Source organism: Dipodomys spectabilis, unplaced genomic scaffold (genome assembly GCF_019054845.1).
Source record: "Dipodomys spectabilis isolate Male_0828 unplaced genomic scaffold, ASM1905484v1 ptg000036l, whole genome shotgun sequence".
Lineage (NCBI taxonomy): Eukaryota > Metazoa > Chordata > Mammalia > Rodentia > Heteromyidae > Dipodomys > Dipodomys spectabilis.
The window spans coordinates 1,000,625-1,027,934 of NW_024870713.1; the positions used below are offsets into that span (position 1 = coordinate 1,000,625).

At 43.8% G+C, this 27,310-nt stretch overlaps 1 protein-coding gene across 4 annotated transcripts in view; it reads right to left on the reverse strand.

Moving 5' to 3' along the window:
- The window catches only part of Rcsd1 (RCSD domain containing 1), a 59,614-nt gene that overhangs the window by 8,742 nt on the left and 23,562 nt on the right, over positions 1–27,310 (reverse strand). For 2 of the 4 annotated variants that reach the window (XM_042677338.1, XM_042677339.1), the window contains exons 2-3: positions 4,637–4,738; positions 3,063–3,152 (exon numbers count right to left, since the gene is read on the reverse strand). In XM_042677338.1, coding sequence (XP_042533272.1) covers positions 3,063–3,152; positions 4,637–4,738 — 192 coding nt within the window. Of the gene's footprint in view, positions 1–3,062; positions 3,153–4,636; positions 4,742–27,310 lie in introns of all 4 variants that reach the window. The other 2 variants (XM_042677337.1, XM_042677340.1) reach the window with 2 other exon arrangements.

Consider the following 27,310-nt stretch of genomic DNA (forward strand, 5'->3'; position numbering starts at 1 on the left):
ACTGTACTAGAGATCCAGCTGAGGTGTCATAGAACCCTTATTGACTGAAATTACCAAGCAGAATCCTTTATCAGTGCTAACCCTGGGATGGACACCAGGTGGCAGCTTTTGCTTACAGTTTAACAAAGGCCTCCATACAAGTGGCAGGCATCAGGGTTTTAGCAGGCTGCGCTGTATAAGTATAAACAGCAGCAGCCTCCATGTGCACCCCAGCCAGACAAAGCTGGCCACTCATTTTATTTCTAAGTGAATTTCAAGGCAAAGGAAAGTCACTGATCCTTGGAGGTGTGTACTTCCTGTGGGTAAGCAGCTTGTCACTCCAGGTAGGACTTTCAGTCTAAAATCTACCCTCCTCCTGATCTAGCCCTTGGTCATTATGTGTCATATGCCTTTAATTTCTGGATGCCATACCTCATAGATAGAACCTGTAAGTGTATTTGTACAGAGCCACTGAAATGAAGCTGTTTAATCGCATCACCATTAGCTTGACCCACTCTAAAAAATTCACTTATTTATTTTTCGTGTTGGTCCTAGAGCTTGAACCCAGGACCTAGATACTATCCCTGAGCTTTTTTGCTCAAGGCTAGTGCTCTACCACTTGAGTCACAGCTCCATTTCTGGCTTTTGGGTGGTTAATTGGAAGTAATAGTCTCGCAGACTTTCCTGCCTGGGCTGGCTTCGAATTGCAATCCTCAGGTCTCAGCTTCTCATGAGCCATTGGCACCCTTCTTTAATTCACTTTTGTTCCCATGAGCAAAGCTTCCCCATCCAGATCCATGTTCTGGTTAGTGTTCTTGTCTTCATTTTACAAATAAGTCACTATGGTGCAGTGAATCCTCCTGGGGCTATCCTGGGTTACCAGGGGACAGACTCAGATGAGCACACCCTCAGCTGCTGCAAGGCACAGAGACACCAAGCTGGAGAGTGAAGGCAATAAAGAGAAGGTGACCCTCTGGAAAGAGAAGTTGTTGGCATGTGTTTGGTTATAGCGTTGATTGGTATACTATGTTGACACTTAAAGAGACCTAACAACAAGAAAATAATGTTTCTTAAGTTCTACTCCATAAGTTTCTTAGGGAAGGGAAATACTCTCAGAGCAGACAGGTCTCCAATCACTGCATCCACTTGAGCATGTACAAGTATGACTTGGCTTTGTGTGCATGTGTGTGTGTGTGTGTGTGTGTGTGTGTGTGTGTGCACGTGTGCGTATGCTGGTAGTGGGGTACAAGGCTGGCGCTCTACCATTTGAGCCATAGCTCCATTAGGGATTAATTAGAGATAAGAGTCTCACAGGCTTTCCTGTACAGTCTGGCCTTGAACTACCATCTTCAGATCTCAACCTCTTGAGTATCTGTCTAAGATAATAGACATGAGCCAGGCACCACTTGCTCAAGCCTGTAATCCTAGCTACTCAGGAGGCTGAAATCTGGGGATCACAGTTCAAAGCCAGCCCAGGCAGGAAAAGTCTGTGAGACTCTTATCTCCAACAAACCACTCAGAAAACCGGAAGTAGCGCTGTGGTTTAAGTGGTAGAGCACTAGCCTTCAGCTGAAGAGCTGAGGGACAGCGACCAGGCCCAGATTCCAGGCCCCACGACTGGAAAAAAAGAAGAAGAAGAAGAAGATAGACATGAGCCACTAGTGCATGTCTTTGTTGCCCTTCCCTTTCTTTCTTTTTTTTTTTTTTGTTATTGGCCCTAGCTTCAATTCAGGGCCTGAGTGATGTCCCCAAAGTTTTTTGCTCAAGGCTAGTGCTCACCTAGCCTTCCAGCTTTTTTGGAGGTTAATTGGAGATAAGAATCTCTTGGACTTTCTTGGCTGGGTGGGTTTTGAATTACCATTCTCAGATCTCAGTCTCTTGAGTAGCTAGGATTACAGAGCCACCAGAGCTGGACTGACTGTTTTTGATGGGCTTGTGCCTATATGACTTGGATTAACTAAAAAAGACTTGAAAAACCATTAGCTGATTCCAGCTGTCTCGCAATACAGACGAGACAACACAGGCGCCAAAGGGCTGCGCAAGCCCACACAGGAACCTCGCCTCTACTGTCAGGATGCTGGCCCTGGAAAAGAAGGACAGAACGACAAGGTGGCTGAAGTGGGATTCGAGAACCATTTTTGGCCTGCTTGCTGTTTTGGGATTGGCCTTCTACGCTGGATGACAGGACCTGTGATTTCCTTTCTGCCATGACCACAGTGAAGCTGAGGGGTTACTTGGATAGGGCCCGAAGAAGCCACTCCAACAGCTACAATTAGATAAACCGGGTTGGGTGAATATGCAGGCTGGAAATCTATTACTGGCTATGATCTATGATACCAGAGCCTTTATTATGTTAGGAGCATTGGCTATTTATAGTTGAGGGCAACCAGGCCTCCCATGTGCTCTAGCTTTCCTCCAGTGATTGGGTTACTTCCAGTGATCTAGAACAGTAGTCAGCTGGTTTTGAGAGCTGGGAAAGCTACGATAGTCTGCCAAATCACAGTTCTGCTTCATAACAGCAAAGCCCCTCTGTTCAGGTGTCTTGTCCACGTCCCATCCCAAGACCTTCTGTGTCAGATCTGGAAAGAAAATGTACTTTTCCTGTCACCTAACATGTGGTGTGGTACTGATACCTGACTTGCTGCTGTATCACTCAGACTTGAAAGTAGGAGAAACTGGGGAATCGGTGAGGGAGGTAGATCTTTTACGATCCAGGAAGCATTAAGAGACTGGTTCATCCAGGTGCTAGTGGCTCATACCTACAACCCCAGCTACTCAAGAGACTGAGATACGAAGATTGAGATAAGAGGTCCATAAGACTATCATATCTGTTATAGCCAGAAAAAACTCACAAGTGGAGGTGTCACTCAAGTGGTAAGAGTACTAACCTTGAGCAAACCAGCCAAGGGAGAGTACAAGGCCCTGAGTTCTAGCCTCAGTACTGTCCCTAGAAAAAGAAAAGAGATTCACTCTTGAATCGGAAATCCTGTGTCCTGATTTGATGTCTAGCAGTGTGATTTTGATGCCTCTTTCTATAGAAGGAGGAAAGCATGAAGCCAGCAGTCTCTGCCCCGTGCACTTACCTCCTCACCATTCTGGCCCAGCTCTACCTTAGGGGGGAACAGAGGGAGGGAGCAGGGTGGTTTCCTTCTTGCTGGTTTACTGGCTGGTGTCTAGAGGAAAGGCAATGGACAACACAGAGAGAAAAAGAGAAGACAGTGAATCAAGCAATAGGGAGGAAGAGGAAGGGAGTGGAGATGGGTTAGGGATGCATGGAGGAGAAAAGAATGGTGGGGCTGGGGGTCTTCAAGACTGCCTAACACCACATAAATTAGTACCATGTAACTAGTCTTACTTCTTTGAACTTTCAGAATCTCCCCGCCCCCTTTCCTTTGCCTTTCTGCACAACATTCCAGTGTTTGGGTTTTTTGGTGTGTGTGTGCCAGTACTAGAGCTTGAACTCAGAGCCTGGGCACTCTCTCTTAGTGTCTTTGCTCACAGATGGCACTCTATTACTTGAGTCATAGCTCCTCTTCCAGCTTTTTGATGGTGAATTGGAGAGGAAAAAAAACCCTCTTGTACTTTCTTGCCCTAACTGGCTTTGAACCTCTGCCCTCAGACCTCAGCTTTCTGAGTAGCTAGGATTACAGGCATGAGCCACTGGTGCCCAGAGTAACATCCTCTTTTACTTTACCATCACTGACCTGAGCCTGCATCTCAAGACAACACATTCAACCTTTTCAGCTTTCAGGCAGTTCCAGAACCATCTCCTTTGTCCTTTAGGACACTCCTGTAATGTCTAGAATTCATGGACCCTATTTTTAAAATTGAGAATACAAAGCACAAAACAGTGCACCTAAGAAAACCCAGGCAACTAAGTTGTCACTTGCTGCCTGGGGCCAGGGGAGATCCTCTCCTTTCTACCTTTAGTATTCTACTCACCTCTGACAAGCACCACACACACATGGCCAAGAAAGTCTAGCCCAACTCTCTCCACAGTCAGATACTCCTTTCTATCCCTTCCTCTTCAATAGGATATTCCAGAATTCCCAGGTCTTGGTCCCTTCCTTCTGATTCCTAGTCTCCTATTGGATTAGGTCTCCATTCAAGTCCTGTTTCCTTCTCAAGAAGTCACAATTCAGGATCTGTCCAGCTGTCTCGCTCTGGACTTATACCTAGGCTAGGTAGCAGAAGCAGGCAGGAGTTGTCTTTACTCTAAGCCAGTCCTGGCTTGGCATAGCTGGGCATGATATCTAAGTCTGTGGAAGATCAAGATAAAAATGAACCCATAGTCCTCTCTCTCCCACTCTCTTTCTCTCTCTCTCTCTCTCTCACTTTCACTTTAATGATGATAAATGGGGTTTGAACTCAGGATCTCAGTCTTGCTAGACTACACAGGTGCTCTACCACGAGCTACACTCTGTATCACCTAAGCCTTGCAGCTCTGTGCCAGACATCTCCTCCCTTCTCGCATGGCTTCTGCACAGGCATGCAGTGGTGGTGGCACATTCCTTGCATTCAGAGGGACCCTCTCTGGCTTTTCTTCCTAATTTGGTAGTTGCCAAGCTTTGTCCCTCCCTCTCCTCTGAGCTGGATCAGGCTTTCCCTCCTCCTCCAGCCCCCTCCCTAGATGGATGCTTTGAGCCTCCAGACTCACCTCCTTGGCCGCAGCTACCTGTTCCTGAAACCGACCAGCCAGCTGTGCCACGGATGGCGGTGCTGAACTGTCCACGCTGCTGTTGGTCTCTGTGGGTCTCTCCTGGTAAACCAAAAGGAGGCAAAAATTAATGAACAACAACTACACATGGCTTTTCCAAGTGTTGGTACAGGGTGTCATGAAAAGCACTGGTTTTATGGACACAAGTCACAATGCTGTGACAATGAGGTATTTTAATAGTATTTTGCAACTAACTCTAGTAGTAGAGAATTTTTTACAAACCATTCAATCAGCTACATTTACTACATATCGATCACGAATGTCCTGTCAAGGATTTAGAGAGAGTCTAGGGGTTCTCATTCTACGAAGACCCACTTCAAAAGGACTGCTACTGGTGACAGTATGAAAATCTCCATTTTGATCAGTGACAAAAGATGGGGGCTGGTGACCTAGTCAGTCATCAGTTTACTGTTCTGCTTCAAGCCAAGATACACTCCAAGATACTGTACATTCCTGTGTGCTGTCTGTTACCAAGACACAGAGATGAGTCGGTGACACTGGAAGTGGCACTTCACTCCTGCCTTGCTACACATGGCCTTTGAAGCTCCCTGCTTTCATTTATTTTGAGACAAGATCTATCTTACTATGTAGCCCAATTGGACTTTAATTCATGATCTTCTGGTCTCTGTCCCCAAGAGTACAAGGATTATAGGCATAAACCATAATGCTCAGCTCCTCCTGATTATTAGTGTGGCTTTCCTTCCTTCCTTCCTTCTTTCCTCCTTCCCTCCCTCCCCCCTTTCCTATTTACAGGTCTAATCCTGGAGGCATTAAACTTTTGCTTTATTATTATTTTGTCACTTTGGCAGTGATATTTCCTATACAGCTCACAGACTTACGCTACATGTTCCTCATATCTAACCTGAAACTCCATAGCTCTCATAAGACAGGGCAGAGCCCCTTTCATTAGCAAGAGTACATCCTGCCCTCACACTGGCACACACACATACGCACACCCACACACTTCTATGTTCTTTCATTTTGTGCTACAGGTGTCTCCAAGCTTTCTGATATGTCCACCTACCAAGGGGGCGGGGTGGGGAGGGACTAGAAACTTCTGTTCTGTGAATGGCTGATCTGGGGGGCAAAGGCAGGCAGGTAGGTACCTTGTTCCTTTGCCTTCAACATGGAAGTCCATTTTCACATCAGCCCAAGCAGCCAGGCTGTTCCTACAGAAAGACACAAAAGCAACCCCCTCTCCTCAGGCACTTGATATCCAGGTAGTGCTGGGAAAAGCCAAGAGCCAGAAACCCCATGCACCCATGGGTGGGGTTCTCTCAGAACTTGAACCTGTTTGATCCTCACAAGATCACATCAGCAGTGTCCAGAAACCAGCACTTTGTCCTCCTGGAAGCTTGGGGAGGTCCTGGGGGAAGATTGTGGCAAATAGAACTGCTTGTGGTAAGGACACAGTCCCAATCAGTTTGTCCACCTGCCCCACAACAGATCAGTGTCTGTTCATGGCTATTAATTGCTGGGTCCCTGCTGACTACACATTCTACCTTGGCTGGAGATGCAGCAAGACATGCCAGTTAAAAATAGATCAGATAAGGAATTAAAAAACAAAACCAAAAACCTCTTGAACTTCCTCATCTCAAAACTCAGCTGGGCAAGGGGCTGGGTAGTAGCAGAACTACAAAGCTTCTAGAAGCATTTAGGGTTGGCAAGTGGATTAAAAGAAAGACTAGAATGTATCTGGGTTTGTTTTTCTGGAGTCCAGGAAATGAGTTTTCTTTAGATCATCTAAGAATTCCAGAACTTGTATAAACCTGGCAAATCCACTCATTACCAACACCTTTCTAGATATTTCCCATTCAATGTTTGGGAACACTGGCTGCTTAGTGCTGGCTGTGTGCTGGGAATGTTGAGGGCCAGTGAGGGTAAGCAATTTAGTCAGAATCATACAGGAGAAGCTAAAAAGGAGGAGACTCTAACATCCAGTAACATAGCAATGGATACCAGTGCAGTGATCTAACTTATGAGTGTACTTTGGAAACTAAGTGCTATATAAATCTTGAAAGTATCATTAGCCATTGGGTACGCAAGTGCCTTAAGAGTAGGAAAGCATAGTTTTAAGATACACATGGACTGGTGGCTCAGTCTCTGCAAGACTTTGCCAGGATATCTGCCTCATAATTCTGGCCAGCTACCTCTGTGAACCTCCTCTAGTGGGCCCGATACCACTCCAGCTCATCCCAGGCCACTGGCTCTCTATGAGTCCCAGGCTGTTCTGGTAAGGTCACACTCTCACCTGGACCATGTTCTTAGTTCTGAGAAGGGCTTCCATGTCTTCACTTATTCCCAGGCTTTATTGAGACCACCTAGGCTTCTCAGTATTAATTGTTCTTTCCTGGCTCATAAGTACTTAGCACACTGCCATTAAGTGGCTCATGCCTGTAATCCTAGCTACTCAGAAGACTTGAGGTCTGAGTACCATGGTTCAAACCCACCAGGGGCAGAAAAGTCTGTGAGACTTTTATCTCTTATCTCCAGTTAACCAACAAATAGCCAGAAGTGGACCTATGGCTCAAGTGATAGAGCACCAGCCTTGAGTGAAAACACCAAGTAAGAACCTCAGACCTGATTTCAAGCCCCAGTCCCAACATAGACACACACACACACACACACACACACACACACACACACACACACACACACACACACACACACACACACACACACACACACACAGAACTTCACAGAGGGCCTGGAATATAGAATGATCTCATTGAAGGCTAATTCTGTCTATTACTGGAGCTTGAATACCTGTGCCAAGGCATTGAGCCCCTCACTTACCCCATGGACCAAACCTAGTTGCCCCTCACCTCCCTCCCCAGCATCCATGCTCTGAATCATGGCTACTGTCTTGACCTCAGCTTGTCCTTTCTTCCTGGACCAGTTTCCATATATCTGCCTTCCAGACTCAGTGTCCCCTGTCCTGCTTTATCCACACTTGTCTTCATAGCTCTTTGGCCTCTATTCCATCTTCCAGCACCCAAATATTGCTTACCAAGCCCTCCCTGCCACCATGCCAGCCTGACTGTGTCAGCTAGCTGAGAAATCATACCTGTGGTTTGATTCAGCCAACACCCAGAGAAAAATCATATTTGATGTTTTCTTTCCACATCTGTGGGATTTTCTTCTGATAATTGAGAAGGACAGCGGAGAACTTCCCTCATGCTGTTGCCATGTTGAATAAATTCAATTTGAAATGCTGACAACCACACACATAGTAGAACCAGAGGAAGGCCCTGCCTGCCCACCTTGATCTGCCCTGCTTCTCCACAGGGTAAAAGTGTCTATGCCACAGTTTAGTGAAACAAGGGAGATTCTGAAAGGATCCTAAGACATCTTAAGGCTCTTAAGGATTTTAAGGTGCTCACCACCTTCCAAGATAACTTATGGTCACTTCCGAAGCACTTAACCATTACTTCAGAGGGGTTAACATAGAGCTTTCTAGGCTGCTGCCTCCCTTTTCCTCCTCCCCAGCTCTCCCATTCATCCCATTGGTGACCATTGCTGTCCTAGGATGATGGAGAGGTCACTGGGCTAGCCAAGACAGGTGCATTTATCCACCTCTTCTGTGGGAAGCGCTGTCTGGATGCTCTGGCATGTTCACTCACTCTAATTCTTCCCTCTTCTAGAAGGAGATACAGGCTAGAGCAGCTAAGTAACTTGCTACTCAAGTTAATAAGTGCCAGCATGAGAACTTTCTGATCTTGGAGGTTCTAGCTTTTTGCACCAATATGCCATACCAAGTGTATTCCTCTACTAGAAGATAAGTTTCAATCACTTGTGCCAGCAGACACTTGCTCTCGTGTTCTGGGGCATAAGAGTGAGAAAGATGGAACTCTTGTCCTTCCAGAGTTGCTAGTCCAGTGACTGAAACTAACAATAGATGTATTCTTGATACAACTATGACACTTTGTTAAATGCTGTGAAGAAGATAAAATTGAGCACTTTTCCTATGGAAAGATGTGTCTGGGGAGGATGTGTCCTGAGCAAAAGCACAGTCAGGAACAAAGGTTGAGGAACAGAGAAAAGAGAAGTGTGGCAGGGACAAGCTGAATATCAGAGGAGTCAGGGAGATAAAAGATAAAAAGTGATCTGGGGCCACCCCCCCAACTCCCTTTTGAGGTACACCATTTGGAGTGAATAAGAGCATTTGGAGGGATCAGGATGATGTGACCTGGGTTACATATTGAGAAGCTGGGTATAGAGATGAAAGAGAGTGGGAGCACAGAAGCCAGGAGGTAGGTGCAGGCAGTGGTCCAGCTGAGAGGTGACAGTGGAGAGGACCAAACTTGTCCCAGGAGGGTGGTGAGGAAGGATTTGGAGGCAATAGTAATGGGAGTTGTTGATGTAGTAGGTGTAGGAGAGTGAGGGAGAGAGGGGAACTCAAGGAACCTGGATGTTTGATTTAGATAATAGGATGTCTAGTGTATTTTCTCCTAGGTTGGAGAGGGAGAGCTGAGTAATGATAGGATGGAGAATAGTTCTTTTATGGTTATGATGTGTGTGTGTGTGTGTGTGTGTGTGTGTGTGTGTGTGTGTGTGTGCGCGCGCCAACTGAACTCAGGGCTCTTGCCTAGCTTTTTCCATTCAAGGCACTCTACTAGTTGAGCCATACTTCCCACTTTGGCTCATTTTTATTTTCTTTTGGGTTGGTTGTGGGGCTTGAACTCAGGCCTAGGCACTGTCCCTGGGCTTTTTTGCTCAAGGCTAGCACTGTGCTACTTTGAGCCACAGCACCACTTCCTGTTTTCTAGTGGCTAATTGGAGATAAGACTCTCACACACTTTTCTGCCCAGGTTTAGCTTCAAACTGTCTCAGATCCTGAGTAGTTAGGATTATAGGCGTAAGCCACCAGCGCCTGGCAGCATTTGCTAGTTAATTGGAGATAAGAGTCTCATGATATTTTTCTGCCTAGGCTGGCTTCAAGTCACACTCCTCAGATCTCAGCCTCCTGAGTAGGTAGGAATATAGGTGTGAGCCACTAGCATCTGGTTGGTCATAAAAAAATTTAAATGTCTACTAGACACCTGAGAGGAGATGCCATAGAAGTTGAAGATAAGCCAAGAATGGAGATTGAAGGAGGCCTCAGGCTGAGAATGAAATGGAGAGTCCCTTGTTAAAGATGATAGTTGAAGTCATAGGGCAGGATCATATCTGAATATAGACCACAATGGAGGAGAGCTGAAGCTGCATTCTGCATTACACTATCTCCTTACCAGCACCCTGGCCTTAACCACAAAGGGAAGGGACTGGCCTTGTTGCTCCTGAGGAGAGAGGGGTGTTTTACTCTCCAGGGAGTTTCCCAGACATCTGGATTCAGACCAGCTGGGCAGGACCAGAGGCTTTCCTGGGTAAAGTGATGGAAGGTGAAGAATCCTGACTGTTGCATAGAGTCCTGAGTCTCCCACCTGTGCTGGGCTGTCAATGGTTCATCCTTTCTTGAACATCCCTGGACACCACCAGTGTATTATACTAACAGTGATGACCCTCGAGCTTTGAGCAGCATTTTTAGGGGTGGAATGGGAAGAAGAGAATAAGCAGTGAGGAAGTAGACAACAGCAACAAAATAAAAAATTATGGTGTAGGAACAGAAATAGGTACAAATATATTACACAAGTATAAGAAGTCCACTATACATCCTACCTATCCACTTGTAGGCTTAAATGATCTGAACATGGAAGATCCCTGGCCTCTGCCAGACCTTTTCCCAGGGAAAACTCCACTCATTAGAAACCCCATAATTACTGACCTAAGGGTATCCTTCATTTGGGAATCCACAGAAGGGCCTCCCATTTTCTCCCAGGATTTTGGGAGCTTTGATGGACAGGGGTTAGCAGTACTCAGATTGTGGGACTTAGAGTTAATGCAGATGGGTCTAGCAGGTGTAGTGGCAAGGGTGTAAGCAGAGATAGTGTTCAGGGAACAGCAGTGGATTATGGGAGAAGGAAATATTTATGTTGATGCCTTTTCAGATCATGACATAAGTTATAAATACCGGTATATGCACCCCAGTACTCCAAACCTGTGTTCAATCAAAGCAGCTGAATCAAAATATGAAGTCTATGTCCAGTCACCAATGGGTGGAAAATGAAAATGATATAACCATGCAATGAAATGATATTCAACTATAGAAAAGAACAAAGCTCTGATACAAGTTAAACATGGGTAAGCTTCAAAACCAACAACACTGTGCTAAATTAAAGAAGCCAGCCCCCAAAGATGTCAAATTATTTGATTTCATTTATTTATTGTCCAGAACAGATAAATCTATAAAAAAGTAAGTTTGTTGTTGCCTGAAGGGGATGAGAAGACAGGCAATGGGTAATAGCTAAAGGTATGAGATTTCTTTTTTCAGGTGACTAAAAAATGCTTTCAAATTTACTATAATGATGGTTGCACATATCTGTGGACATGGTAAAAAATTAATTATACCTTAAATAGTATCTTAATAAAATGTTTGTTTAAAATGCTAGCAAGCCTTAATTCAGTCTGAAGGATCAATGATTGGGTTAGACAGGGCTAATGGAGAGAAATTTGATTTTGTTTCCATGTTCCTGAGTTCCCCCTCCCTCATCTTCAGTATTCTACATCCAGAGGGTCAGCTCAGCTTCTTCCTTTTCCCAGCATGTCTTGTACTGTAGGTACATTTGAGGAGTCTCTTTCAATCTACTGCTAGAGGGCTACTTATGAAGTCAGGTACCTTCTAAGTATCATGGAGAGAATAAAATAAATTTGATGTCAAGAGCCAGTGAAAGGTCTGACATTTAGAAGACAATCTATTTTTTTAAACTTATTTATTCAGTGAATAGTTAGTGGGTGTCTACTACTGCCTGACACTACCTAGGTATGGGGATAAAAGATGGAGGTTCATTGTCCTGAAACTCAAGGAACTTCTTGTCTAGCTGACAGACTGACCTGTAGTAAAAACTATCACAATGGAAAGGATCATTGCTAGGCTTAGGAGACAAACTGTGCTGCAATGGAAACTTGGAGGAAGTTGAGTAAAGCAGGGATACCTCAGATGAGGTATGATTATGATGGTAAGAGTCATCACATCCAACACTTACTGGGAGTTTCCTGGGTGTTAGGCTCATTACTCAAGTGCTTACTTGGCAAATGGGAAGTGCTCAGTGAAAGATGTTGAATGGAGGCTGGCTACACAATATAGAATTTACTCCTCAGGCTTAGGTGATCAGTAGTGTTACAGATTTTACTATTTACAAGGATTGCTCCAGAAGCACATGCTATTACAATGACTTTGTAAATCCATATGGAAACTTTGGTCAACTAGAGGTAATCTAGTACTGCTCTTTGAAGGTAGTATTATGAAAAAGACATAATGTCATCATTGCCATCTTTGCCCTGACCTCCTTCTCTATCTCTTCTGCTTTTGGACATCTCTACTACTTTCTATACTTTTTACAGTGAATGCAGAGAGCTCTCAGATATTTGCTAGTAAGATCCTTAGGTAGGTGTTCAGCATAGTCTTGGATTTGCTTTCTTGTGTGACTCTGCAAGTCACATGAGCCCTTGAAGCTTTAATCTCTTCATCTGAAAAATGTGAACAACTCTCCTTCCTATCTTCCAGAATGGCTATGAGACACAGTTAAGGTACATGGCTGGATAGGGTAAAGACAAGCCTGCACCTTCAGAGTGAATGGACATTGGTGAATGGAATAAAGAAATGAGTATTTGACCAATAGGTGAGTCCATATAGTAAGTAGAATAATACCTGCAAAGATGTCCATATCTGAATTCCTGGAACCTGGGTTGGGTTACATGGCAAAAGGCAATTAAGGTGGCAAGTAAAATTAAGGTTGTCAATCAGCTGACTTTAAAGCAGGGACATTTTCCTGGATTATTTAGGTGGGCTTCATGTAATCACAGTGTCCTGAATGTGGACTGTGTGAGGATGTCAGAAGTCAGTCAGTCAGGGGCTAGGAAGTTGGCTCAGTGGTAGAGCTCTTGCCTTGCATGCCTGAGGCCCTGGGTTCGATTCCTCAGTACCACATAAGAAAAAAGAAAAAAGCTGGAAGTGGCGCTGTGGCTCAAGTGGTAGAGTGCTAGCCTTGAGCTGAAGAGCTGAGGGACAGTGCCCAGGCCAGTTCAGGCCCCACAACCGGACGCCCCCACCCCCCCCCAAAAAAAAGTCAGTTAGTCAGAGTAATAGAAGATAAGATTCAGCCCACTGTTGCTAGCTTTGAGAATGGAGGAAGAGGCTACAAACCAACAAATGCAGACAGACAGCCTCCAGAAGCGGAGAAAGACAAGAAAAGATTCCAGAAGAAACCATCCAACCAACAATTTGATTCTAGTTTGATGAGATCCATTTTGAACTTTTACCTCCTAAGCAATCAAATAATAAGTCTGTATCACAAAAGCAACCTAGCTGGGATGATTTGTTACAGCTTCAGTTGGTCAAGTACCTGGAAGCACCCTCTGGGAATATGGTAATAAAGAAAGGTAAGGCCCTGCTTTTCCCTGGAGCACACATTTCAGCCTTACTGGGAAGGAACACAACTCACAAAGGAGCAAGTGAATGAATGCAGATTATGAGTGGTACTAAGTGCCATCATGCAGTGACATGAATGTCGTGACATGAATGTGGGGGAGATAGTGTTGGCCATCATCTCCCTGCAAAGGAGGTCATGTGGAAGAGGGAGGGGGTAAAAGAGGAGACAGGGGAGGAGCTCAGGGTGCCATGATCATGTAGGGACAGGATGAAATGTATAGCAGGGGTGCTTAACCTGGCCAGAGGCATACTGGATAGTTTGCAGACCAGCCACTCAGAAGTTGAAGGGAGGTGGGGACTCCAGCTACTATGAATCGTAAGTGTGAAGCCTTCAAGGCATGCCAGGGGGATGAGAAGCTCCTAAGCCTGGTTCAATTCATGGCAGGCAAGGAAGAGTACCAAGATGAGGCTGGAAAGGAAAACAGACCAGAGTGTAAAGGGTCTTTTAAGCTGAGTCTGTTCTTTCTGGGAGCCTTCAAAGTCATTAGAGGAGAGGTGTGTGTGTGTGTGTGTGTTGTGTGTGTGTGTGTGTGTGTGTGTGTGTGTGTGCATGAGCCTGTCCTAGGATTTGAACTCAAGGGCCCAAACACTATCCCTGAACACTCTGTGTGTGTGTGTGTGTGTGTGTGTGTGTGTGTGTGTGTGTGTGTGTCTTGTGTCTCAAAGCTAGCACTCTACCACTTAAACTGTAGCTCCACTTTCAGCTTTTTAGTGGTTAATTGGAGATTCTTATCTCCAATTAAGTCTCACAGGACTTTCCTGCCTTGGCTAGCTTTGAATCATGATCCTCAGAACCCAGTCTCTTCTGTAGTTAGAATTATAGGTGTCACCAGCACCCAGCCTTTGTAGAATTTTAAGCAAAAGAAGAAAATCATCCGATTATTTTGCAAGATCCTTTTGGCTGTGGTGTGAGAAATGAATGGGCTGGGAACAGGGAGTGGTGCTTCAAGAGGCAGGTAGACCAGTTACCACTGGCGGTACTTATGGTCACAAATAATGCTCACATGAATTCCTACAGAGGGCAGATCCTTTCATGAGGCTGAGCTTCTGCTAGGTCTAGATCTGCTAAGAGGGCATCTGCCTGGGCCTTGGGACTCATACAATCTAGGCTTGAGTCTTGACCCCTCACTCTGCGAGCCACCTCACCTGGGTGCTTGGAGTCCTGGAGCATGCTGCAGCTAACTGGAGTCCCCCCAAAATGCCCTTCACTAAAGACTACCCCCCAAGAGTCAGGAGTCAGAATGGGGGTGGGGGTGGGGGTGAGGGTATGAGTGTCCTTATTTGGAGACATTTGTCCTTCAGTAAGTAAAAGAAGGTGGAGACCTGCCTTCTAAGATTAGAACAAGTTTCCCAGGTCTGGGCCTGCCTCCCATCAGCTGCTGCCTCTCTTGTTACAATGTCTGTCTTCCAGCTCTTTGCAGGCTGAGCCAGCACAACTATTGAGCTGGACTTTTTGCAGGTAGCTCTTCAGGATGTTCTGTGGTTGGGGATACCTCAAGCAGCATGTGGTACTGAGCTTTGAGGCAGTGAGCTCACTGGCAGGACAAATCACAGTTAATAATTCTGCAAGGCCCTGAGTACCTAATACATACCTAAACATTTAGAAGCATGGTGTCACTCGATTTACATGACATAGTCCAAGGAAGAAGTAACTGTATTGGCCCTGCTAGGTTAAGGAAGCTAAAGCACAGGGATGTTAAGAGGCTCCTCCAAAGTTGTTCACATTGAGTAATATAGGAATTTTCTCTGGACTCACTCTGGAGTATTTGCTTGGAACTTCTGAATCTGTCCCATAAATGAATAGTTTCATATCAACTATGAATTAAATTTCATATCAACTAAATTCCAAATAAGAAGCTTTATATAGCAAGGCTTTTCCAATGTTTGAAGCCACCTCTATTAGATTATTAACAAATGAAAAGAAAATATTTATATGCACTATTTGGTACTGGATTGTACTTGGAATTAATACATGTGCAGTTAGCTAGTTTGGAGGGAGAAGAAGAAAAGTAAGTGGATTCAGAATAACAAAAACTCAAAGTTACTGAATTCATAAATCCTTTTAACAGCATTAGCAAAATGTGATATAATACTGTGGAGAGAATCTCTGAGAGCCTGGCTGTACAGAGAACACAGCTGGCAACCTGACATCCGAGCTTCCACCATGCCTGGCCCTGAGCACTTGTGGCAAACGCTGTGGGAAGCTCTCCTTACCCATCCTCCACTGGCCCCCTGTTCAGATAGACTTAGCTCTCCCTCTTCATTTCATTCTCCCTCCTCATTCACTCATTCTTGCTAAACCCCATGCCCTGTACCAGCTGCTCAGGGCATAACAATGAAACAGGTCCTTTCATAAAGGAGGTTATAGCTTACCAGGGGAGATACATATTCAACAACCATCAGTGTTTAATGAGAGTTTATTATTTATTATGGCAACAGTGCTGAAGAGGGAAAGGACTTAGGCAGCCATGTGTGACAGGAACCTGACTCAAAGCTGTGACATTTAAACTGAAATAGTAGAAGTGATCCATTGTGTGTGTGTGTGTGTGTGTGTGTGTGTGGAGAGAGAGGGGAGGGGGAAGCGGGGCTTTGGAGGTAGCCCAGGGCATTCCAAATAGAATTTACACAAAACCATGTCAAAAGAGAGAAAATGTTTGAGGAAATAGAAGAAAGAAGGCTGTGTGGCTGGAACCTAGAGAGCTCTTAAAGTCTCGCAAGATTTCCTTTCTATTTTGGGTCAATACTGGGGCTTGAACTCAAAGCCTATGTACTGTCCCTTAGCTTTTTCATTCAAGACTGATGCTCTACCACTTGACCACAGTTCCACTTCTGGATTTTTGGTGGTTAATTGAAGATAAGAGTCTCATGGACTTTCCAGCCTGGAGCTGGATTTGAAACACAATACTCAGATCTCAGCTTCCTAAGTAGCTAGGATTACAAGCATGAGCTACTGGTACCCAGCTGATTTTTCAAGGCATTTATCTTACTGTAAACCCTGGGCATAGAGACTATGCCTGGTTAATATCTCTATCTCCCTAGTTCACTGCCTGGCCCATTACAGGACTCAATAAATACCTCCAAATGAATGACTGAACAATAAACCAACACCACTAGGCCATTACTCTAAAGGCTTGATATAGTTCAAGACCTGGACATGAAAATGGAAACAAAGTATGAGCCAGCATGGGTATGAGCATGCTGGGTTTGCATATTTTCATTACAATTTTAGTGACTCATCCAAGGTCACTGGAATAACTTGAGGACAAAGAGTAAGCATTTCCCCTGCTCAATTCATTACTTAATAATCTAAGTTTCTGTCCATGCTTGTTGATAAGTTATCTACTGTAATTTCATATCCCCATCTCTGGGTATCTATCAGTCTTCTCTAGTTTTAATAACCATCTATCCTAGGACATTAAAAACTACTAAACATTGATTTGTTTCCTTATCTAAAATGATTGAATATTTCTGTGAGCTGCTGGATCCATTTTAACAAGGATCAAACCGGGAAAGGAAGGTCTGAGTCCCTTATCATGGTAGAAATGGTGTCTGCCTGGGATCCCTGGTCTAATCTGAGGGATTGTCCTCACCAGGACAGGTTTCATGTCTCTGGGACCCCTCAAGCCTCTGCTGGCCATGGATGCTCAAGGCAGGAACCTGTGTGTCAGGTATATCGGTGGAAGGGGGAGGGGTCCCATTTAAACACAGGAAAAACTCTGCTGGCCTTTGAAGCCTCCTCAATTGGGACCAAAGGGGTCTTAAAGATGGCTGTGTGTGTGTGTGTGTGTGTGTGTGTGAGTGTGTGTGTGTTGTGTGTATGTTGGAATTGGCTCCTTGTACTCAAGGGCTTCGCGCTCTTAACTTTCTTCCATTCAAGAGAGTGCTCTATCACTTGAATCTTAACTCCACTTTTGGCTTTTTGCTATTTAATTGGAGATAAGAGTCTTTGGGATTTGTCTCTCTGAGGCTGGCTTTGAACTAGGATCCTCAGATTCAGCCTCCTGAGTAACTAGAATTATAGCTGTCAGGTACCATCACCCATCAATGTCCTGTATCTTGATTGTGATCTGGGTATCTTGTAGTGTTTACTGACTGTGTATATGGTAAGCACTCCCCAAATTGAGCATTAAGTTGGACTAACTATATTTTAATGTATATACATTTTAACTTCTAAAGGTGCTTAAACATTTTTTTTTGTGGGGGGGTCCTGGGGCTTGAACTTGGGGCCTAGGTGCTATCTTTGAGCTTTGTTGCTCAAGACTAGCTCTCTACCACTTCAGTCACTGCTCCACTTCTAGCTTTTTTGGCAGTTACTTGGCGATAGACTCTCAGGCTTTCTTACCCAGTCTGGCTTTGAACTGTGATCCTCAGATCTCAGCCTCCTGAGCAATTAGGATAAACAAGTGTGAGCCACCTGGTGAACACCTGGTGTGATTAAACATTTTTATAGTGCTGGGTGTAATTTAAATGCAAAGATTGAGAATCATCCCATCTCCTGACATTTGCCCTAAGGCTAGGAGGCACCCAGTTAGTCCTAGGATAACAACCCTGTGGAGCCCAGGGCATGGACAGGAAGGCTCTGTGGCTGCAGAGGTTGGCATCTTCTGGCAGCTACTGGGAGTATAGCACTGCTGGGAGTCCAGCCAGGGCTGCCACAGGGCTCAAACAGCACACAGTGGAGGGAACACAGCAATGGGAGCCCAGAAAGTCCAGGTATGAATCCCACTCTGTGATTTGTGAGCTGTGTAATTTTGGGCAATTGGCTTCACTGTTCAGAGCCTCATTTGTAAAAATGGTAAATAACATCTCCTACAGGTCATGGGATATTAAAATTTGTGCTTAAATGGAGAATTCAAGTCCCTGTTTAAACCTTGCTCCTTACAGCCTCAGTTTCCTCACATGCAAAATAAGGTTTACAATAGCCCTTGTCTCATAGGATTATTATGAAACCTAAATGTAATAATGTATATAAGGCCCCACCATGACACCTAAGACACAATAGTGCCTCCACACACCCCAGTCTGATTAACACACAGTAGGTGTCAGTTGGAATGTGGACTTCCTTGTCTTCTTTGTGGGGATACAGAGTCATTTCCAGTTTGACACTGAAAAATCGTCAAGGCAGTCATAGGGGTTTGCTATTGCCAAGTCATTTTCTTCTCTTTTCAAACAAATCTACATATCCTATGGGCTGGCATTGCATCTTAGTGTCAAAGGATGTTACAAACCACAGTCCTCTAAATCACAGGAAAGAGTAGCCTAGCTAATTGGAGTGATTCTGGCCTCCAACCACATCTAACACTTACACAGGTGCTGGGGTCACTGGCATCCCTTGAGCCTTGGCGGGGGGGGGGGGGGGGGGGGGGGGGGGGGGGGGGGGGGGAGGGGAATAAGTGAGCAGGAACAGCCTTCAGGAACCCTGTTTCTGGATTCTGGAGGTGGAGGAGGGTCTTGCCTTTCACTAGCTAGCATCTGTTCTATGAGATGGCCAGGAAAGAAGAGTCCCAGTAGTAGGCCTTAGGGACATGGAAGAGGTTGAGAATAGTACCTGCACCAAGCAGGTCCAAGCCTGACTGGAACAATTGCCTAGGTGGGAGCTCTCTGGGACCACATGGGTAAATTGCCAAGTTGCTGTCTAGGGAATATGCCTGGCTCCAAAGGAGTGTGCATTAGAGGTTAAGCTTCTGGAAGACAAGCTTGTCTTTCAGACTCAGAAGAGAGGATCCAGGTGAGTAATTTCCGGAACCAAGCAGCTGGGAGACAAAGAAGCCACTGACCTAGTATCAGAAAAAGCATGGGAATGCCCCTCCTTCTCCCCCTCCTATATTCCTTGGCTGTGAAATGAGCTCATAAAGGATGCTTTCTAAAGCCCTTTCTACTCTCTTTCCTTCCTTCCTGTCTTATTGCCTTCTTTTTTTCCTTCTCCCTCTTTCCTTCCCTCCCTCTCTTCTTCTCTTCCTCTTTTCCTCCCTTACTTCTTCCTTCCTTTTATTTCTACACCATTGTGAAGAAAACTGGGGAGCCTTGGGTTATCTTATATGGCTTACAATCAAGATAGGCAACCTGATTGAAACCAGAACAAACTCTCAAGAAACTCAAGGAGGCCAGGGAAATACAGCTTTCCTTGTGCACCTGAAAGAGAAGAATCCTTTCCCCCAACCGCAAAGCTTCTGAGAATGGAGCCCTCTTCTTCCCAACCCCAGAATAATATGAACAATCCTACATGACTCACCTCCTAAAATAACCAGTGTGGGTCAGCCATTCTTTGGGAAAGAAGAGTTTCAGGAAAGCAGGATGACTTACTTGGCTCTAAGAGCCTAGGAGGACTCTGGGAGCAATTAAAGAAGAAAAGGGGTAAAAAATTAGTAATGAAAAGCAAAGATGGTCAAGACAAAAGGAAGAATCATTGTAAAGGGGAAAAGTAATGGAGGGGCAAAGGGAAAGGAAAGTGGGGAGCAGCTAGGCTCTCTACATCCCTCTCCCGCCCTCTTGCAGCTGCCCTATTGGGGAAAGAATAACCTTCACTTTTTACTGAGAAGGCACACAAAGAAAGCATGAAGACATTGCTTTTCTTCATAGTATTTCTCTGCAGTATGTTACTTACACGAAGGGCATATGCTCAGCCCTGGGCCAGCTTGAGAGCTTGGTCCTGAAGCTGCACGACTTCACACAAGGAAGCAGAGACTAGGAGACTAACATGTGTCCCCAGGGAAGCATGTGTAGTCCTATATTGAGGGCTTTGCACAGCTCCTGGTTGGGGAGACTGACCCTTGGAAGAGGGATCCCAGCTGCTTAGTAGAAATTCATTGGCCTTGCAGGCCAATCTGTACATTATACATCTCAAAGAAATCCCAAAAAGATCCTCCTAGAAGTAAGCCCTGAAAATAAAACAGCTCCAGCCCAAGTAGCAATGCTTTCAACATCTAAGATACAAATAAAACAAGCTACATTGCTCCACACCCATTAACGTCTATACCATGTCCACTAACTGTGGAGACTCTCTTGTTGGGCATCAGCCAATCTGCTCCTATGTAGACATAGGCAAATGACTCACAGGAGGATGAAATATATATGTATATTTATAATTTTATTAATTATTTTGTGTGCCAGTAGTAGGGCTTGAACTCAGGGCCTAGACTGTAGCAACCAGAAAGTTAAATGGGAATAGAGGGTCTGCCCTCATGCTAGGAACTCTGGACAAATTACCTCTCTCTTCTGGACTTCCTTTTTCTTGTCTATAAAATGGGGATGTATTCACCACTAAAGATCAGTCTGATATTAAGTGAAATAACATGAGTAGGAAATGACTTACAGATCACTATTAAAAATACCTCCCTCTCATATCTATTATTTTTTCTATATTACAACGAGTTTACTATGGCCAGGAACTGGTCTATTTTAGTACCAGAAACTGCTTGACCACCTTCAGTTAAGTAGGTTCATAGCTGTGGATATTGGGAAGCAAGTGAGATTTAATATTCAATATCTTTGCATGAGTTTAAGTCTCATTATGCTGGAGGATAGGAAACATTCTTGAAAAATTAAAAAAAATCAAGTAACATCTGAAGAGCAGCTTTTACAGAAAAATTAAGTTACATTCCCTGCTCTGGTGAAGCTGGCAGTCCAGCTGGGAAAACACATTGTAAAGGCCCTAAGTGTAGGAAAAGTGAGGCAAGGATGAGGTTAAGACAGGCTCAGATGTGGTTAGAGTCAGTGTTGTAGAGATAGAAGTCCAATCATATGCTTGCTTTGTTCCTTGTGACTGGCAGGTAACACCACCTCTGTAAATTTCAAGGCTTCATCTGGAAAGTGGAGAGAATATCACCTAACATCATAGATTCAGATAACCAGCAAATGAAAGGGCACATGTGAACCATGGAGCATAATAAATGCTCAAGAAATGCTAACTATTAAACAGGAAGCCAAAGTATTTGGAATCTATCCTAAAGGATTAAATGCAGCAAGGATTTTAAAGGGAAACATTTGTCCTGAATTCTTACCCTGCAAACCATGACTGCCAAAAAGAGGCAGTGGGACAGTCTCCAGTGATGCAGACTTCCTTTTGGAGAGAGGACTTGATATCCAAGGAAGGGTGGTTGACCTGGTTGAGATGACAGGAAAGGACCTTGTAACCCTGGGATACTCTGGAGCAGAGGCATGGAGAGTTCAGGGACATTCTACCAGAGAAAAGGGTAAAATATAGAAGAGAGCTGGGAAATGGCAGGAAAACTTCTATTTAAAGAGCAAATGGGGGAGGGGGACTGCCAGGGAGGGAAGAGAAGACAGAGGCTAAGAGCTGGAGATAGAATAATTCCAGATTGGTATCAGCTACAGAATCTGACCAGAGAATGCCACGTGATCTAAGGGAGGCTTGTGGTTTCAGTTCCCAGCATGCTTTGCTTGAATTCCCAGGCCTGGCTCTGGGGTTCATGACATTTGGAAGGCAAACTGAGATCACTTAGTTGAAGCTTAAGATGTAAGAATAGAGTGTAGGATAAAAGACTTAAAGTACTTCTCTTAACTACAACAGAAAGCCCAGAAGCTATTTAAAGGCAAAAACAAAACAAAAACAAAAACTAAACCTTTAAAACAAAAGGCTCTCTTTTAAGAAATTTAGAGCTTTTATAAGTGGAAAAAAATACAATAAAGAGAAAACAGTAGACCAAGAAAAGGTATTTCTTTTTCTTTTTCCTTTTATTTTTTCTGGTGCCAGACCAGGGGGGCTTGAACTCAGCTTTTGAGCTCAAGGTTAGTGCTCTATGACTGCAGCCATAACCCTTGGCTTTCTGGTGGTTAATTGGAGATAAGAGTCCCATGGACTTTCCTGCCCAGGCTGGCTTTGAACCTGGATCCTCAGATTTCAGCCTCCTGTGTACCCTAGGATTACATGCTTGAGCCACTGATGCCTGGCTAAGGAATAGATAAAAAAAAAAAAGTGTTAACATCTGGTGGAGAAAGAACTCAGGCATGATGACAAAAACATACAATAAAGGGTATAAATAGGTCATTCATAGTCAACATGCAGAAAAGATGATCAAACTTAGTCAAGGAAATGCAATGAAATTGACATAGAAATTTTTCCTTAGGGTTATTAGACAGTGGGGAGAGAGGGAAGAGGAGAGAGAAGGGAAGACCCTTTGGGGAACTTAGATATTGCTGGAGGAGATTGGAGTTGTTATAGCCTTTTGGGAAGTAATATGGCAGCATCTAATAAATTAGATTGCACAACTCCTTCAGCTTAGCCTCATGCTCTAGCTACTCTACAGATGTAAAAAGTCCAGTATATAAGGACATAGAAGCAGACTGCAACACTGTTTATAAAAGCAGCCAAACACTGGAGGCAGAAATGAGTACCCATAAAAAGGGAAATGTTTTATGATCTGTCCACATAACAGGCTATTATGAAGCCATTACAAAGAATGAATAAAAGCACTCCAAACTTTCACAAAAATTCTAACACAAGTATAGTAATATAGATACAGAGAAATAAGTGTATGATTCCAGTTGTAAAATGTAACAGCCAAAAATGGTATCCCTTCTGTGTGTATACTGACATGCACAACATGTGTACAATGCATATGCAATTACATACTTATATGCACTTGATGTATTCTGCAGAAGGGTAGATAAGAAGTTCCTGGAGATGGGGCCATGGGGAGGGCAGCCTATTTCAGCAAAGCAGTTAAAAGAAAAATATTATTGTAAAACTCTAGTGTGCTGGGTATGATTTGTTGTATACAAAGGTGCATGTTGTATTTGTTCGTTTGCGTGTGTGTGTGTGTGTGTGTGTGTGTGTGTGTGTGTGTGTGTGTGTCTGCATGAGTAGAGCTGATTTATAAATCTGTCACACATTTTTCAGGGAAAGAAAGAAAGATATGGAGTTTTATGTTATAATCTGGAAAACTTCAAATAAAGAGAAATTTTAAATTGCTACAATTTGCGTTTCAAGCTCTGCTCTCCAAATCCTGGGGAAAGTCCAGCTTGAGTGAAGGAAAGATACCTAGGAGACACCAGCGCAAGTGCATTATAAACAAACTGAAGACATCAAAACCAAGTCCCAAGTGTTTGGGGAATGGGCATACATCTGGGGTGAGGATGAAGTTAGTTACTATGAATTTCATGGAGATATTTTGTCACTAAATTTAAGCATATGCACTATAAAGCTGTTTTGGGGAAGTATGAGGTTTACTAAAATCTAGATCAATTTGCCTCATTTTGCAGTAGCCCAGACATATTTACAAACGCCACCCCTTTTGCTTCCTGCTGCTCTCTGCTATGGGAAATAAGCCATCTGAATCCAAGATGGCCCCCTCCATTTCACCATAGACTTAGAAAAACCAGATTACAAGCCGAGAGAAGAAACAAATACAGGTGATACCCTCCAGTCCTCACACTTTTAATATTCTAGAAGCCATAGATAACTTAGCATAAAATCATACCCCTGGTGATATGTCCCCAGGGGTCCTGTATTTGTCCATTTTCGGAGGGGGAAAGAGGACACGAACTACAATAGATTAGACTGAGTGCTTCAGATGTGCAAGGCACATCACAGACATCGGGTCACCTCATTGTTTCAATGGCTCTGTGATGTTCATAGAATTGTCTGCTCAGTATCATCTTATGGGAGAGCACAGAGATAAGGGGCTCTCTATTGACAAGTGGAACTGGGTTCAAAACTGGTTAAGTCCCAATCAATGAACCACACCATCCTTGGTTCTATAAAATTGATTTCTGTTCTGCATGTCAGTGATGTAGGTTCTGAATAGGAGCTTCTATTCTAAGAATGTGGCTTGATGCTAGGAATAGATGGGAAAGGGACCCTGTCCAATGTATGAAATCCATACTGATCCTGGGGTTATCTCTGTATTTTTCCCCTATTGCCGGTGGGTGGTATTAAAAGCTGGAGGGCCTCCAGAGGCCAAATAAGTGACATAAAAGAGTAGGTAGGGTGGGTGGCCTACCCAAATGGATAGGGCTGTGACCCACTGTCTGAGAGTGCCACATCGGAGTAATTTTTCAGAAGATCATTTGAGACCCAGCCTCACTAAATGATCCATATTTTCAAGAGAAGAGCAAAATGCAGAATTTTAACTAGCTCTCCTCCCTCTTTTGGGAGCTGGTCTGGGGCTTGAACTCAAGGCCTGGATGCTATCCTTGAGATTTTTTTCTGCCACTTGAACCACAGTTCTACTTCCAGCCTTTTGGTGGAGATGTCTCACAGACTTTCCAGTCTGGGCTAGCTTTGAACAGTGATTCTTAAATCTCAACCTCCGGAGTAGCTAGGATTACAGGTATGAACTACCAGTTTTGTTTTTTTGTTCTCTAAAATAAGTTTAATTAAAAAGAAAAACCAAAACAAAGAATCTCAGTGGGGGAGAGGAATAGTACCTGTTGCCTTTGATCCAGCAGGACATCTTCTTGCTACTTCTGATTTACAGGAAGAATATTCTTATCCTATGCATCCATTTTCCTGGACAATTCCAAGTGATATCTTTTGGCTTAATGCAGTTATTTATTTTAGTTGTTAAATGTACACCATTATATCATTGTTTTTAGAATTAAAATATCAAGGAGATTATTACTTCCTCATTGAAGTCTAAGGAAGATTATAACATGGACCTTCAACAGGATGAAAAAGTTTGAGTGTGAGGCCTCTCCTGGCCCTCAGCAGCTACTATACACCCTAACAGTCTTAGCCTAAGTTTCCCAATCAGTAAAATGAGTCAGAGATACGCATCTTCCAAAGTGGCTATGAGAATTTTAAAAGATAAGCTGTGTAATAAAAATATTCCTTAAATATTTGTCTAATTCAGGGTAAAAGCAGATGTGAGGCTCCAAAAATCCATGTAGACTATAAACAAGTAAACTGGGAGAGATTATGTTGTTTCACTAATAGTTTCTTTATTTTATAAAAAAAATTTCCTAAATGGTCTTAGAAGCAAAGAAGTACTCTTCTGAGGCCATTCAGCAGCCCTGTCATTAATATCACAATCATTAGGACCCAACAACTACAGAGATTGCTAGAAACCAGAGACTTCCTCCTCTGCCAATCTCCCCTTTTGGTTTTCGCATCAGCTGGTATTGGGAGTCCTGCCTGGCACTACGAGGTGACTGGGGCCCAGGGCAGGCTGAATGTGGAGGAATGGCATATTTACCTCCTCTCCATTGCATAGAGGGGATGAGAGGTAGCATTCACAGGCTAGGACAGTGATTTTGCAAATCTCAGAAACAAAACCGATTAGGTCATGGATCCTTCCTTCCTGAGAGCAACACCATAGGAAACACCTGTAGACAACAGGAAACTAGAGGACTTAAAAATATCTGCCTGATCTTTAAAAACTAAACAAAAAAAGGAGAGAAAAATGGCCTCTCTTTCTTCACAGAGAAAACAAACAAAGCAATATCTGGTATGAGCCATTTCCTCTGGGCACAACACATCCCTCCCTTGGGCAGAGATGGGTCTGGACCACATGCTTCAGCAGTCCAAGATGTCCTGATTTCTGAGCATGACTGTCAGTGAGGGGCTTGGAGCAGGTTCCAAGTCTCCAACCTTGGGATTTCTTCTGCAGATTAATGGTAGGGGATGCTGAGCTCATTTCCCTGGGGAAGGGGGTAACCTCCAGCCAATTTAGAAACAAGGGGGCCCTTGAGTTCCTTCTCCACCATCTTCCTAATCTTAGGAAGTTGTCCATGGAAGCTATGAAAAGCAGTGATGACAGACCCATCTGGAGAGGACGTGATGCTGGTGCTGTCAGACTTGGCTGAGCTCAGGAGCAGATTTAGGGATAGCAATCAGGAAATATCAGCTCCCACTCTTCCCTTGACATCTCACATGCAATAAGTCACCAAGCCTATTCTTTTGTTCTTCCCATATGATTTCTGGCCTGGCCTTTTCTTCACTCTGGCCACTGAACATCAGGCTGCCACCAACACTCTGTCTGTTGTGAAGATGAATTATGGTTGAAACTGGTTTCATTGCCTCTATTCTTTTCCAAACTTCTCCAGTGCTCTTTCTGCTGTCCAAATGATCTTCCATAGACATAAGTCTGGTCATATGTTTACTTGCTTTTCCTACTAATACCTATTAATATAGTGTCTATTATGGAAGAAAAATATCTTTGCATGGTTTGAACATTCCTACTCTAAAATTCAAAACTGGATGCTCCAAAATCTGAAAGTCTTTGAATGTCAACATGATTCTACAAGTGAAAAGTTCCAGGGGCTGGGAATGTGGCTTAGTGGTAGAGTGCTTGCCTAGCATTCATGAAGCCCTGGGTTAGATTCCCCAGTACCACATACACAGAAAAAGCCATTAGTAGTGCTGTGGTTCAAATGGTAGAGTACTAGCCTTGAGCAAAAGGAGCTCCAGGACAGTGCCCAGGCCGAGTTCAAACCCCAGGACTGGCAAAAAAAAAAAAAAAAAAAAGGGGCTGGGAAGGTGGCTCAGTGGTAGAGCGCTTGCCTTGCATGCATGAGGCCCTGGGTTCGATTCCTCAGCACCACATAAGCAAAAAGAAAAAAGCCAGAAGTGGTGCTGTGGCTCAAGTGGTAGAGCGCTAGCCTTGAGCTGAAGAGCTGAGGGACAGCGCCCAGGCCCAGAGTTCAGGCCCCACGACCGGACCCCCAAAAAAAAAAAAAGAAAGTTCCACACTTGCTTTCAGGTATGGGACACAGTAAAAATTAAGGAATACTAAAACATATATTGGATAAGGCAACAATGCTTGATAGAAAATGTACTCATTACCTTGCTCACATAACTGTTACCTCTCTGTACAGTATTTTTATAATAAAAACATATTAAAATAAAAAACAAAAACACTGGAAACCCTCTATGTTTGTGAGGCTATTAAAACCTTTGATTTCTCCTATACTGTTAATGTGTGTGTCAAGTAAATGGATGCAGTGATTTTTGTCAACATCTAAAATATATGTATATATGATAAAATTATCTTCGTTCTGTGTGTATACGGTATGTATGAAACATAAAGGAATTTTATGTTTGAGTCTTAGCCCCAAGATTTCCTCTCAAGACATAAATATGCAGATATTCCAAATCAAAAAATAATCCAAGATCTAAAACACATTTG